At 35.3% G+C, this 14,293-nt stretch overlaps 1 protein-coding gene across 2 annotated transcripts in view; it reads right to left on the bottom strand.

Moving 5' to 3' along the window:
• Fto (FTO alpha-ketoglutarate dependent dioxygenase) overlaps positions 1–14,293 on the bottom strand; it is a 370,034-nt gene that overhangs the window by 233,402 nt on the left and 122,339 nt on the right. For both annotated transcript variants that reach the window (XM_046434593.2, XM_046434591.2), the window contains exon 4: positions 8,788–8,931. In XM_046434593.2, the coding sequence (XP_046290549.1) occupies positions 8,788–8,931 (144 nt within the window). The remainder of the gene's footprint in view (positions 1–8,787; positions 8,932–14,293) is intronic.

The raw sequence follows: 14,293 nt of genomic DNA, 5'->3' as shown, positions 1-14,293 counted from the left end.
CCAAGTATAAAAAGAAATGCTAAAAAAAATTAGACTAATTAGGTTTAAATAGTATTATCTGTTCTTTACATTATCCTATAGTGTGAAAATTCTCTACAATGAACATGAACCATATTTAATTAATTCCATGGTACACATTTTCTTCATTTTTAAAATCTCTGAAATTCACATACATCTTAAGACTGATGGCAAATTTAGCTAAATAGTATTGCACATATAGTAGTGAAAAAATAAAACAATAAATATTATTATGTTTTAAAGACACACATGGGGCTGAGGTTGTAGCTCAGTGCCTGCCATATGTGAGGAACTGGGTTAGATTCTCAGCACCACATATAAATAAATAAAAGTTTCATTGACAACTAAATAATTTTTTTAAGAAGATACAAATGGAAACGTACAGTGAAGGTATTCTTAGAAAAGAGGTATTCACTAATGGCTATGTACTGCCATTAGTGAAGGCAGTGAAAGTTTTGTTAATCTTGTAAAGGATAGGTACTATCTTTGTAAGATCTTGTAAATCTTCCCCCAAATGTAATTTTCCCTGACAGTAAAACCTTCTTCATAAAAATAAGTATGAGGCTGGAGGTGCAGAGCACTTGCCAAGCATGCATGAGGCCCTGGGTTCGATCCCTAGCACCACACACACACACATGCACACCAAAAAAAAGTATGGGGGAGAATATGAACTCAAGATACCCAGTTTTTTTTTTCTCTCTCTCCCCCTTTCTTTGAAAAATTAACTTTTGTGGAATGCTAGGTTTGTTGTTTTGTTTTAAAAAGAAAAGATTCTTGAGGTTAATAATTCATTTTTGCTTTTTAAATATGCAAAAAATCTTTAATCCAACTTTGGTGAGGGCTACCTCCCCGCTTGACTCTTCCAAACCTCAACTGTTCCCAAGAGACTGAAGAGCACAGATGAATGGGGAATGGAAAGATAAGAAGGGGCAGAATTGGGGTTAACAGTTAAATGAATGGAAGTAGTTTTCTTCATTTCCCCTTTTATATAGGCAAAGTCATGACTTCTGCCTACTGCTCCAGCATAACGTGGGGACCAGAACTTCCCAAAGTTAAAGGATGAACACTTACACCTTATTTCTGTTCCTTCATATACCTTCTCACCTTCCTCTTTACTCACTCTTACCTTACATCCAATTTTTTTTATTAGCAATTAAGGAATTAAGGAGGGTGGCTATGGTTTCAGGCTAATACTACAAAAACAAAAAAGGATAACAAACAAACAAACAAACCCCCAAATGTGTTGTTCAGTCCTTTTTCCACTGTATTATAGTGTGTCAAATAATACACAAAGGATATATAATCCAACTAAAATCCTTAATAATTCTTTTCCATAGCTCAAGCTTTTAGGAATTATGTTCTGTAGATAAGCAAAGAGACTATATTAAGACTGCTAGCCAATGGGAAGAATTCTGCCCATCCAACCCATGGATAAGATGCAGCCTTATCCCATTACAGTGTGAATCTAAAAAAAATACAAAAGAACAAAAATATTTCACAATTCATAATACCACATTCACCCTCAGCAATACAGAAACCAACATTTGGTGTTTTCTTATAGAAGATTTAGAAAAGAATGTACACATCAATCTGGACACTATGTTGGAAAATTCTATGATGTCACATGATAACTTAGAATATATATAAGAAAATAAAGCACAGGTCACTAAGAAATGGGCTGCCTTGGAAGACTTTTAATTCTAAATACCTAAAAATATCAGGTAAAGGGCCATTTGTGGGGAGAAACTTCAACCTTTCCCAGTCAGGAAATTTTAAGGACTGAATTAATGTTCTCTTTTGTCTACATAGCTAAGATATATTGCCATAAAAATGAAAGAAAATCAATTTTTTGGTTTATTCACTCATTAGATGGACACCTGCTTATTAACCACCTACCATATTCAAAGTATCATGTTAGTTGCTAGAGGGGATATAAAGGTAAAACAATCCTATTTCTTAAGGTTGAATAGAGGTTTCAGAAAACTCTAAGAAAGAGAACCATAAATGGTCCAAGTAAAAATGTAATCATCAAAGGAGCTCAATGAGAAAAAATCCCAGTATGCTCACTGTGCTAGAGAGGGTTTGAAGAAGCCAGTACTTATCAAGATATTAAAAAACCATGACAAAATATCTGGTGACATAGAAATAGCACTATAGCATGCTGCTTCTATCAGTAAGAATTTAAAAAGCAATTATCAATTCCAGGGGGAGGCCAGAAAGTCATTGTTCAAATTCAAAGCAAGCCAACATGTGGCATAATTCTGAATCTTTAACTCGAACTGACACTTGCAACATTCCCCTTCAACTGACACGGGTTGATCCCTTCAGTAAATTACATCGTCTATTTATGGATCCAGTCACTCTCTCTGGTCTGAAATAAATAACGTATGCATTAGCATCATTAGGCAGCAGCTTTCAAAATTCAAAATCAACCTATAGAGAAAGTATGCTTGTTCAATCGAAATTACAGATCCATATGAAAAGTTATAAAACTCAACAACATCAAAGTAACAATATCCCTATCTTTCATATTAAAACTCAAGAGAGAGTATCTTTAAATTGGTTCTCAAGATAAGCAACTAAGAAGGCACATCTAGAAGTATATGTTAACTAGTAAATGAAGCTTTGGAAAATTGAGAGATACTGTAATGGAGCTAATTCCATTTTTCTTGATAGACAATCAACCAACAATAGTTAAACATGTTAGCTTAAGTCATAAAGCATAAACACATGTTTAAAAGCGACAGAGGTAATCAAAGAATAAAATGCAAATATAGAAAATGTAGTTACCTCTATGAAAGGAAACTCAGGGGTACATGGCAAGTTTTCTTTCCACTTTCCATTTTAGATCTTCCTTAACGCTTTGAATCAGATCTTCCTAGCATATGTATTATAAGACAATAATAATACTGACATGAAAAAATTTGCAGAGCATACTATTAAGTGAAATAAAAAGTACTATAGTGATATAGGCAGTAAAGTCCCATTTATGTTTAAAAAAGAGCATCCACAGATATGTATATATATGAACAGTGATCAAAAAGTTTTGAATTCTGGAGCATTTAGAATTTTCAGATGATGGATATTCAACTGGTAAAGTATATGCAAATACTCCAATATCTGACAACCTCTGAAATCTGAAACCATCTGGTCCCAAGCATTTCAGATGAGGGATATTCAACCTGTAAACTGTGTTAATGCTTACAAAAAGATCAGATGGGAGAGTGAGCTAAAAGAGAACTTCCACGTTATTCTAAAAAGTTCCATACTGTCTGAATGAGAATATATTGGTATTCTCTATTGTTTGATTTTTTTTCCTCCATTTTTAAGAACTTGAATTCAAACACAAACTTCACCAGGTATGTTACCTTGATCAAGGTATACACCTCTTTAAGCCTCACTTTCTATCTTTAAAAGAGTTTTATTGAGATCTAATTGATATACCATACAATTCACTCACACTGGCTTCTATCACAGTGCCTGGCTCTAACCAAACACACATCCCATTTATTTCAGGTAAATTTCAAAACAAAGATGGTATAAAGATTTGATCTGATCAGAAATGAGCTAAAACCCTAGATATGAAGAAAGTATAAGAAAGAAGTAAATCCTTTCAAGGGCAGAACACAGAGTCCTATCCTTCGAGCATATTCCATAGGTCCAGGCCCTCCCTGGAGTTCTACGGAATCCCAGAAACCCAGGGAGCAAGTTCAAAAGCACAAGTTTGAAAGCATCAGCATTTGAGCACATATTTTAGAGTGAAAGTTTCAGGAGGAGAGATATATCCTCACCCCTGCGAAAAACTGAATAGCAAGAAGCAAATCTTGCAGTTTCCGGGAAGATAAGAAGAACACCGCAAGTTCATATTGGACAAGCAGCTGAAACTATACTGTCATGTTTCTACTTTTCAAAGTGAAAATAAACATGACAGGTGCTCATTTGCTGTTCAAGCACTTTCCACTTAAATGGCAATTCCTCAAGCTTACTGACTGCAGCCTGAAGTTATAATTTATTACCATTTCTGTGTTATTCCCTTGCCTCGGCAGAAAGCAGAACATAGCACCTACATTTCAAGACCCAGGAGAGGTAATAAAGTATAATTATTTTGAATTTATGATTAAGCCATAAATTATATGCACTTTTTATTTCAGTTGGTCAGTCAGAGGTTGGGGGAGGAAGGCAATGGGGTCAGAGGAAGGCATAACAAAAGCCTTTTCCTTTGAATAAAATGTCTAAATCAGGGCAGGATTGAGGGACACCTGGAGGATTTACAAAGATACCACAGTCTCCAAGTTAAGTCCCCAGGGAGCCCTGGTTAAGAGACTTTTAACTCCTAGAAGCCTCTGTTCTTCCTGCCCACAGGGCTACAGACGTCAACTAGAGTGCCCATGTTGACTCGAAAAATAGAAGCAGAGCACAGTTTCAGGTTATACCACATCAAACACTCACTGTGCTCTGGGTCTTGCTGCCTCTAAGCCATATGTATTTCACGGAAGGTGAAACTAATCTATACGAAACTACTGACCAGACTGTCTAAGTAGTCAGCCTTACCCCAAATAACTCTTCTTATTAATAACCACAGAACTCTGATTCAACAGTGGCCAGAAGTTAGCGTTTCCTACCACCAAGAGGCAATTGGTGAGATTTCCCTTTCTTGTAGTCCCTTATGTGGCTATGGAACCCTAAGTATGGGGCAATGAGGTGCAAAGCTGACAAAGCTCAGGGCATGAAGCAAGAGAAGAACATGGCATTCAGCACTCTTCTGTCACCTACTGGCCTCACTGGTTCCCCAATACGCCATGGCCCAGGTCCCAATCTTTGTCATGAGTTCCCATGTTCAAATGTAGCTTGCAAAGCAGGGTCCCACGTACATTTTTATTTGGATTCACAAAAGAACTCTGGGAAGGAAGTCTCACGAAGCACTCAGTTTACAGTAGAGGCAGAAACTCAGAGATGCTAATAATCCAGTACCAATACACAGCACAGTGCATCTGGAACCGTCACCTGACAGAAAATTCTATAGCCTTTTCATTATTCTACTCTAAAGAGTTGGGGAAGTAAAGCAAAACCAAAACAGAAGTGCTCTACATTGCTTTTTTTTTTTTTTTTTTTCTGTTTTCACAGTGGATTTTTTTCTTGGCAACTGAAGCTTTGAAATAGCTGTTTGTCATAGTAACAACAGGTAGATATTAAAACATAAATGGAAGTGAAATTTAGCTGGGTTTAAATAAATAAAAATAAAGAGAATAGAGAGAAAAGTCCTGAGGAGTGACTTGCAAAAAAAAAAGAAAGAAAGAAATTATACATAAAGGGGGACCAAAGGGGGTTTGCCCCAAATGTTTACCTACTACTCACCTTTGTCCCGGAACATCCCACCTTCACACCCAGCTCCTGGTTAATGAACTTAATTTGGTTGATGTCCCTTGAACTGTATAATCTGTTCCACAAAAAACAAACTCAGTTTGTCTCCAACCTACTTTTAAGTCCCTGACTCCCTGGTTACATGCAGTCTATGGAAAACATCTGTGGCAAAGTAAATCATCCTACCCTGAGAAAGACCAGAATGTGCCTTTTTTTTTTTTTCTTTAAGTGTGTTTTGAAGTCCTGGTTGGAAAATTAGTGAAAATTGTAAATCTGTTTGCAAATCTGGTCATGTCCAACTCTGAGATTAGGGCAAAGATTCCAATTTAAAAGTAAAACCGTGACAACCCCAGTTAAGCGTGTCCTCAGGCACTGCCAGCAGGGCCTTCACTCACTTCCACGGGCAGTGGATTTATTACAGGCACCCGACACGTTCCCCATCAGACACCCCTGGAGTATTTACTTGAGACAGCAGGGTTCAGTCTGCACTTCCTCTGCAGACCAATATATTATTATAAATTGAGCTAAACTGTTTCCTTTTCATAAGTGCTATGAAGTTCAGATTTCAGATATCAGCACAGGGCTGAGGGACTTCTTGCTATTTGGATTTCAAAAAGCAAAGAGAAAAGGCAGTGTTTGGACTACAGTTGCTTTTATTTTTGTTTCTTATTTTTTTTTTAGCAGAACATGGAGGAAAATTAATTTTAGAAGACAAACATGACATCTTAATAAGAAAATACATTCTAAATGCAGACATTGGAGTACACTGTGCCTGCCACAGCTCAGGAAGAAACCAACTATTTCACCTGTATCTGAAGGCAAGAGCTGGGAAAGCTGGAGTAGATTTTATAACTTGTATATCACCTCCTATAAACTAACACTAATTTCTTCTGTTTATCACCTAAAGAGACCCAATATATAAAAATGTATATTTCTTAGAACATGCAAATTTTTAAAAATGCAATTATTTAATATTTTCATTATTAATGCAGTTCTTAAACTCTAAGAAAAATATAAATTTAAGAAGAAATGGAAAGAAAGAAACCTACAGAACATCATCATCTTCTCTTCCCTTCCTGAAAAGCCACTAGGTGAGGCAGAGGCATGGTGCTGAGGTGGGTAGAAGGGAGCCAGGGAGCAGGGGTCAGTCCTTGAATGGGGTGAGAAGGGCATCCATGTAGTGGGAGGATGGTGGCCTGATGTGAAGTGTCAGACCCCAAGTGGGACAAAATGACAAGTTCCAGCATTCGATTTCTTCTTTTGCAATAACAGCTAATAGTTGCTTCTGAACTCCCCAGTGAATGCGGCTGTTATTCACATTACCACTATAATTACAGATGTGCACATGTACTAAAAAAAGACTAAAAAGGAGTATACTAAATCACACATGAAAATTTTGACATTCTTCTTTCATTTTAAATAGTTAAGTGTTTCCTCTCACTGCTTCTTTTTTAATCAGAGGGGTACATGTAAGATGTTAGTAAACATAAAAGCTAAACTTTTACAAGATACTTATTTTTATACAAAGAAACAATTAATGAAGCTATTTTAAAAGGAATCATTATGGCTCTAATCTCCTTAGAGATGCAAATTACTAACATAAACTACTGAACAAAGGGAAATAATATATTTACTTTAACATCCATAAAGAGTCAAGCCAAATATCCAAATTTGTGTAGTACATTAAAAAAAAATGAAACAATAATCTATTTACATTTGGCCATGGGACAGAAACTTCAGAAGAGAAACTTAGTTCCTGAGGACAGACAGGAGAGGAGGAGGAAAAGAGATGACCTTAACATTAAAAAGTTTCCAGACCAAGATTTCAGTGTATTGAGTCAGTCAAAATGGTCCCATTTAGAGTACAAAGAGCACTGCAAATGGATGCAGCCTGCAACCATCCTAGTCCCTCTTCTGCTTCTTACTAATGGAGTGACCTTGGGCAAATTACTTAAGAAAAGAACTGCTACCTTCCTCGGGATGACTGGAGACTGAGATTGCTTATAAAAACTGATCTGTAAACTGCAATGTAACATGAAAATGGAAAAGCAGAGATTAAAACCAGTGTTCAACCAAAGTAGGAATCACCACCTCGTGAGAAGAATTTAAGAGGTAAAGGGATACAGCATTAAGTACCATTAACTCATGCTGTGTGAAAGAATCTCTACATAATCACCTTCCAATCCTGCTACACACATTCAGGAAAAAGTCCTACACTGGTACCAGTACATAATTAACACTTCTCTAACAGTTACTAAACTCCCTTTTTAACAAAGACGGAACAGGACTCAGACTTGAGATCTCCAGCAAAGAAAAGCAGCAGGCACTTAATACTGCTTTAGGTTCTCTATTTTTATATTTATGAAATCCTTCTAGTTATGCCAAGTGATATGTGCTTTCCATTTAAAACAGTGATATAAAATCTCCTTCCAAAATCAATTTATTTGGGTGAAAGAAAAAATAGCTTATTTAGAGAGAAATAATGCATTAAAAGAAAAAGTACAAGTAGCAGGTGGATATGGCAAGAACCTGGAAGTTGATGTACAAGGAACTGAAATTTGGAAAATGGTAAAGAGATATTCCAAACCCTGAAAGCAAGGATCAAGATTTATGCATCTCCAATATCTCTCCACAACCTTACCCAGTAGCCAATACCCAACTAACTGGGAGTTGATTCTTATCATAAACACTGGGCTTGAGCCCTGGTTCTTCCTACCTCCAAAGTCAATGTATCAGTAAATTTCTCCAGGCAGAGAGGAGTGAGATAAACTTTGAATAATAAGAAGCTAGAATCAAGGAGAGAATAAAACCCTGAGAAGCTTTGTGAGTAAAAATGGATATCTGCACACTGAGCACTGGAACACAGAGACCCACCAAAAAAAAGAGCATCCCAAAAATGTCAAGTAAAGCAGCAAAAAACAAAGCCCATCGAACCCCATAGGTTCACTTAGCCTAACCCACAGCTGAAATATTATTTGCCAAAGAACTAAATGACAAGTGGAAAGAAAGACCCTGTAGTCCCACTAGATATCCCTGAGAAGAACTTAACTACAACACTAGAAAAAATCTTCTCAGTCCTAAAATCTCAGACAGGGGACTGTTTTTAAAAGTCATAGTAATAAGTTGATTTGGATGACTTACCACCTCTGATGAAGAATCCTGAAAACTGTTTAGCACATTTGAAAACTACAAATATGCTAAACAGTTGAAATAAAAAGAAGAGCAACTTTTCAAAACTGAGCAGTACTGTTAAAAAAACACACTTGATATATGTTCTCATAGGAAAGTTTCATTATTAATTCAAAATACTAACATTAAAAATTTTACTTCAAAAGACACATTCTAAATATACACCTAATAATCTACACTTAGACTAGAGTGTAAATATAAGTTTGAGTCTAAGATTACCAAGCATAAAATAGCAGTCTCCTTGGTGAAGGGGAATTGCCAAACCAGGTGTCTCTATGTCCCACGAGATCTTAAAACCAACATGCCAAGTATCAGGATCTCTGCCTTCGAAATTAGAATCATCATCACTCTCATCTTCAGAACCTGTTAAAAAGAGGAGAAAATGATCAGGAAAAAATATATATATGTTTAATCTAAACTTCTGAGCTTTACAATAATTATCTTAAAATAATTAAATTTTTATAGAATATGGTTATTAATGAAGTACATACATTTTGTTCATATTTTTAAAGAAACATTCTACAATATTTTCAGCATGACATTTGTTTTTCATCAAAAAACTTTAAATAAAATAATGAGGAAATAACCACTGATATTCAGGGAGACAAACTCTTATTTGTTTAATTTAAAGCAAGTAAGTTAGTAAATCTGATAAAGGGATATTTTTTTAGGAAGATTTTAATTACCAAAATTAATTCCAGAAAAAGCAGAAGAGCTAAACAAACCATAGAAGGTAGTGGAAAGTGTAAAAGAACTCTCTCTCAGGGAAACACAGGCCAAGACAGTTTCAAAGAATTCACTGCTAAACAATTAAGGAATGGGTAATTTCAATGGCATTTAAATTATTTAAGAGCACAGGAAAATGAAAGCTTCCAAATTCATTTTGTGGAAATAAAATAATATGTATCAAAACTCATAAGGAAAACACACACCTACCAAAACTGATCTCACACCCGAAAATCAACGTAAAATTTCCAAATATTAGAAAATAGCATCCAAAGCTAGCAACATATTAAAAGAATAAAATCCCAGTACTAAGTAAAACTTACTTTGGGAATAGAATGATAGCTAAATAGCTAAAAACTTAGACTTAAAATTCATCATATTCATAGATGGAAACGAAACAAAACAAATTATGAGTTATCACTCCGGTAACAAAAATAATTGATAAAATACAATAGCCTTTCACGATGAAAATCTCAATAAAATAAGAATAGATGGATATTTTTTGACCATGATAAAATATAGCTCTGTCTCAATCCCAAAGCCAGCACAATACTGTAATAGAGAAACATCAGGAACATTGCCAAAGTACAGAACTAGACCCATCATTATTCTAAAGGAACGGCCAACATGATGGTACCTTCTGAAACTGCCTAACAGAGCAGCCCTATTTAGACAAAATAAGAGATATATGCTGGCAGGGCATGGTGGTTCATGCCTATAATCCCAATGGCTTGGGAGGATGAGGCAGGAATATTACAAGTTCAAGGCCAGACTCAGCAATTTAGGAAGAACCTGCCTCAAATTCAAAAACAAAAAGGGCTGGTAATATAGTTCAGTGGTCAAGCATTCCTGGATTAAATCCCCAGTACCAAAATAAAATAAAATATGCTAGGTACAAAGTCAAATCACATAATTAGTAACTTCAAAAATATAAACAAACACCTCACTTATAAAAAACATCTATAGAAATATCGAGTAAGATTCTTATGTTAATGTTACTAAAGAGCAAAAAAGAAGATTTAAACAGATGTAAAGATACACTATATTCTAGGAAAATAAGGCAGAACATTGTGAAAAAGTCAGTTCTCCCTAAATATCTACCTGTTTGTTTGTTTGTTTGTTTGCCAGAGATGGAACCCAGGGCTTCTTGCATACTAAGTTTGCATACTACCACTAAGCCACAACTCCACACCTTTTTGTTTTGTTTTGTTTTTTTAATTTTGAGGGAAGGTCTCACCAAATTGCCCCACCTAACCTGCCTCAGCCTCTCAAGTAGCTGGGATTATAGATATGGGCCACCACACTGGCTTAAATCTATCTTCATATTAGACTTAATCAAAAGAAAGATCAACAAGATAGTGTTTTAGGTGAGTGGGGTTAGTAACTAGACAAGATGGTTCTGTAATACAGTAGTCCCTTCTCTTCCACAGGAGATATACTTCAATGCTCCAGTGTTTACCTAAAACCATGGGTAGTACTAAATCCTGTATATACTGGTTTTTTTCTATATATACATGTCTATGATAAAATATAATTTATAAATTAGTCATAGTAGGAAATTGAAATAATATAATATAATAAAATGTATATGAATGTGCTCTCTTTATATCCCAAAATATCTAATCATATTTTCACCTTTTCACTAAGGAAGCACTTGATGCTTTTTTTTGACATGTCCAAATTGTCAGTATCACTATTCTTGTGTGTTGGGGTCATTAGTAAGTAAAACAAGTGTCACTTGAATAGAAACACTTCACTATAGGGAAGCTGATGTGACAACAGAGCCAGTAAGTGACTAATGAGCAGGTGTCGTACACAGCTGGACACAGGGACCACTTGCATCCTGGGTTGGACAGAGTGCACAGCATGAGACTGCTTCATGCTATTCAGAGAAAGGGGATGCAAATTGTGAATTATTTCTGGAATCTTCCTTCAGTAGTTTCAGACAACAGTTCACTATAGGTAACTAAAACCACAGAAACTGAACTGCAAGTAAGGAGGGACTACTGTATACATGGAAATATAAACAAGTGAAAATAGCCAACGGATGTTTGTCTTAATATATAGAATTCCTACACATTGACAGGATTAGGTTCAGCAGGAAAATGGACAAATGTTATGAAGACAGAAATTATAAGGGAATCAAAACTAGAGGCTGAAGGTGTAGTTCAGTGGTGCAGCATTTGCCTAGCACATGCAAGACCCCTGGGTTGAACCTAAGCACCACCCCCCCACAGACATACAAGAAAATAAAACAAGCTAGCTCATAATACATTTAAAAAGATGTTTCAATTCATTCATATAAAAGAAATGCAAATTAATCCACAAGAGCTATTTTTTACCTATCAAATCAAAAAAGACTTTGTGCCTTTGTTGTTTTTTTTCACACTTTAAAAAATACAGTTAGTAAGAGTGTAGCAAAATGGCACACTCACATTCTGTAGAGGTCAATTTTACAATTCATATGAAAATTACAAAAAAGCACAAAAGCCTTTGTCCCTTATAAGATTCCACTTTTGGGCTGGGGCCATAGCTCAGTGGCAGAGCGCTTGCCTAGCATGTGTGAGGAACTGGGTTTGATCCACAGCACCACATTAAAAAATAAACAAATAAAATAAAGGCATTCCATTCATCTACAACTACCAAAAATTTTTTTAAAAATAATTTCACTTTAAAAAATACACACTAAAATTCCTACTTTCAGAGGTTGTTAAATAATAAATAGTGCTTGCATATTATTTATTATAGCACTGTTTATTTATTGTACTAGTTTATAAGAACAAAAGATGAGAAACAGTTTAAATGTCCATCAAAGGTTTCTGGTTAAATAAATTATGCTATGTCCAGACAATGAAATATTATGTAGCCACTAATAATAGTATGACTAAATGTTGATATGGAATTAATATATTTTTAAGAAAAAAAACTAAATGACTATAATTTGTATAAAAAACACAGTGCATATATTTCTGGAAGGATACTCAGGAATGATTTTTCTGGGAAACAAGAGCAGAAGACACACATTGAAGAGGTAGAAGGTGAACATTACAATTATCTATACTCAGTCTTGCAGGAATGGCCCAACCTAAAAACTTTTTTAAGTCCATCAAAAAAGTTGAGCACTTGCTAGATACTAAGCACTGTTCCAAGAACTTGGGACATAGATGACTGAAATGAAGAGCTATGTCCCCATGAAGCCCTCCTTCTACTGGAACTATAAATAAGGGTCAGTGATTACTATTAAGGGGACATTTAAAATTTAAATTCCATCAGACTTGAAACTGCTCTACTAGACTTTGGTCTTCAAGAGAAAGGTCTCTGCTTCTATTTCATCGAAATTTAGAGCCCTAGTGATTGGCACATCGAAGGCATTCAATGAACACTGGTACTAACTGCTTGCTTTAAACAAAATGTTCTTTCAATTCCGCCATTCACAGTCCTTACTAAGTTAAGACCGCAGATAAGAAAATATGAAAATACTTCAAAGTAAAGAACAAAATAAAGCACAACACTGCTGTTAAACTAGTACAAGCCTCAACTCTAAAGTGGTTTAGAGGGAGGTTCAACAAGGGTTAGAATGCTTAGAGCAGAATTCAAGGAGAAGGTGAATCCTGAAAGACAAGAGTGTTTAGATTGGCAGAGGGTATTGTAATAAGTAATGAGAGAAGACAAGATGATGCTAAGTTTTGTGCAGTTAAAATGAATAATAAAGCATGTTTTATTTAGGCTAAGTCATGTACACGTCACATATAAACACCACATAAACAATCCAAAAGTACATGCACCCCAATAGACAGACTCCCTAGATTCTGAACATATTACTCTAGAGTAATGTTTATAAGGGCCAAAAGCACTAAAGGAAAGTAGGGGGAAAGTGGAATTCCCCTTTATGACTATTCATTCACATTACTTTGAGCTAAAGCATGATGAAAAAGTACAGACCAGAAAATCCAAGTTTCATGGGTCCCTGCAAGAGAGGAATGCTGCTGAATGACTTTTAAGGACACATCCTACTGCGGGTATTCTTCAGTTTGAATCTAAAATCTAATGCTGCCATATTAATAGAATCGCATCCTTTTTCATATTTGTTCTTCTTTCTAAGACATTTTTTTTCCTCAAGAACTTTAGTATCTTTTAATTAGATACTTTCTTTAAAAATATCGTCATATAATAAAAAGGTCCAAAGCCATCTCCTATGTTAACTCCAAAAATATTTTTAAAAGAATCCTCTGGGGGCTGGGGTTTTAGCTCAGTGGAATAGCAATGGCCTAGCATGTGTGAGGCACTGGGTTCAATTCTCAGCACCACATATAAATAAATAAAAGTTCACTGACAACTAAAGATATATATATATATATATATATATATATATATATATATATATTTTTTTTTTTTTTTTAAAGAGGGCTGAGTTGTGACTCAGTGGTAGAGCACTTACCTAACATGTTCGAGGCCCTAGGTTCAATATTCAGCACCACATAAAAATAAATAAATTAAATAAAGGTATTGTGTCCAACTACAACTAAAAAATAAATATTAAAAAAAAGGATCCTCTGGATTAGAGATGACAAACACCTTACACATTAGGGGACATAGTTGATTTGTTGGTTGTAAGTTTTTTGAGCTCTAGTAGAGAAGGATTTCAAAACTTTCTCCAGGGTTAGGAGGAAAGAGTGGTATAATCAATTACTGGTGTCCATCATGGACACTAAAAGGGTCCATGGCAGTATCTGCACTACACAGTTGCTGTCCATGTCTGATGGCATTCTTCAGGCAGTTCCTTTTTATATATAACACACAGTTACAAATAGTGTTATGCATAGCACTCGAAAATACCAGAATTTGTTAAACTTGAGACTGCAAAGCAGAACAGAACTCACAAAGGTATGTAGCTTTACTTGTTCTGTATTTCCTTAAGAAATCTAAATTGGTGGCAACTGATAAAAGTACTTTGCATAAAAATCCAAATTCCCAGCTCTTCTTGAATTATAAGATCTGG

The sequence above is a fragment of the Marmota monax genome, unplaced genomic scaffold, assembly GCF_021218885.2.
Source record: "Marmota monax isolate L192 unplaced genomic scaffold, Marmota_monax_Labrador192_F-V1.1 WCK01_AAM20220418_F8-fsc00024, whole genome shotgun sequence".
In the NCBI taxonomy this organism is placed as follows: Eukaryota; Metazoa; Chordata; class Mammalia; order Rodentia; family Sciuridae; genus Marmota; species Marmota monax.
Note: the sequence above shows the minus strand (reverse complement) of the source record. Positions and strands in the feature narration are given on the sequence as shown.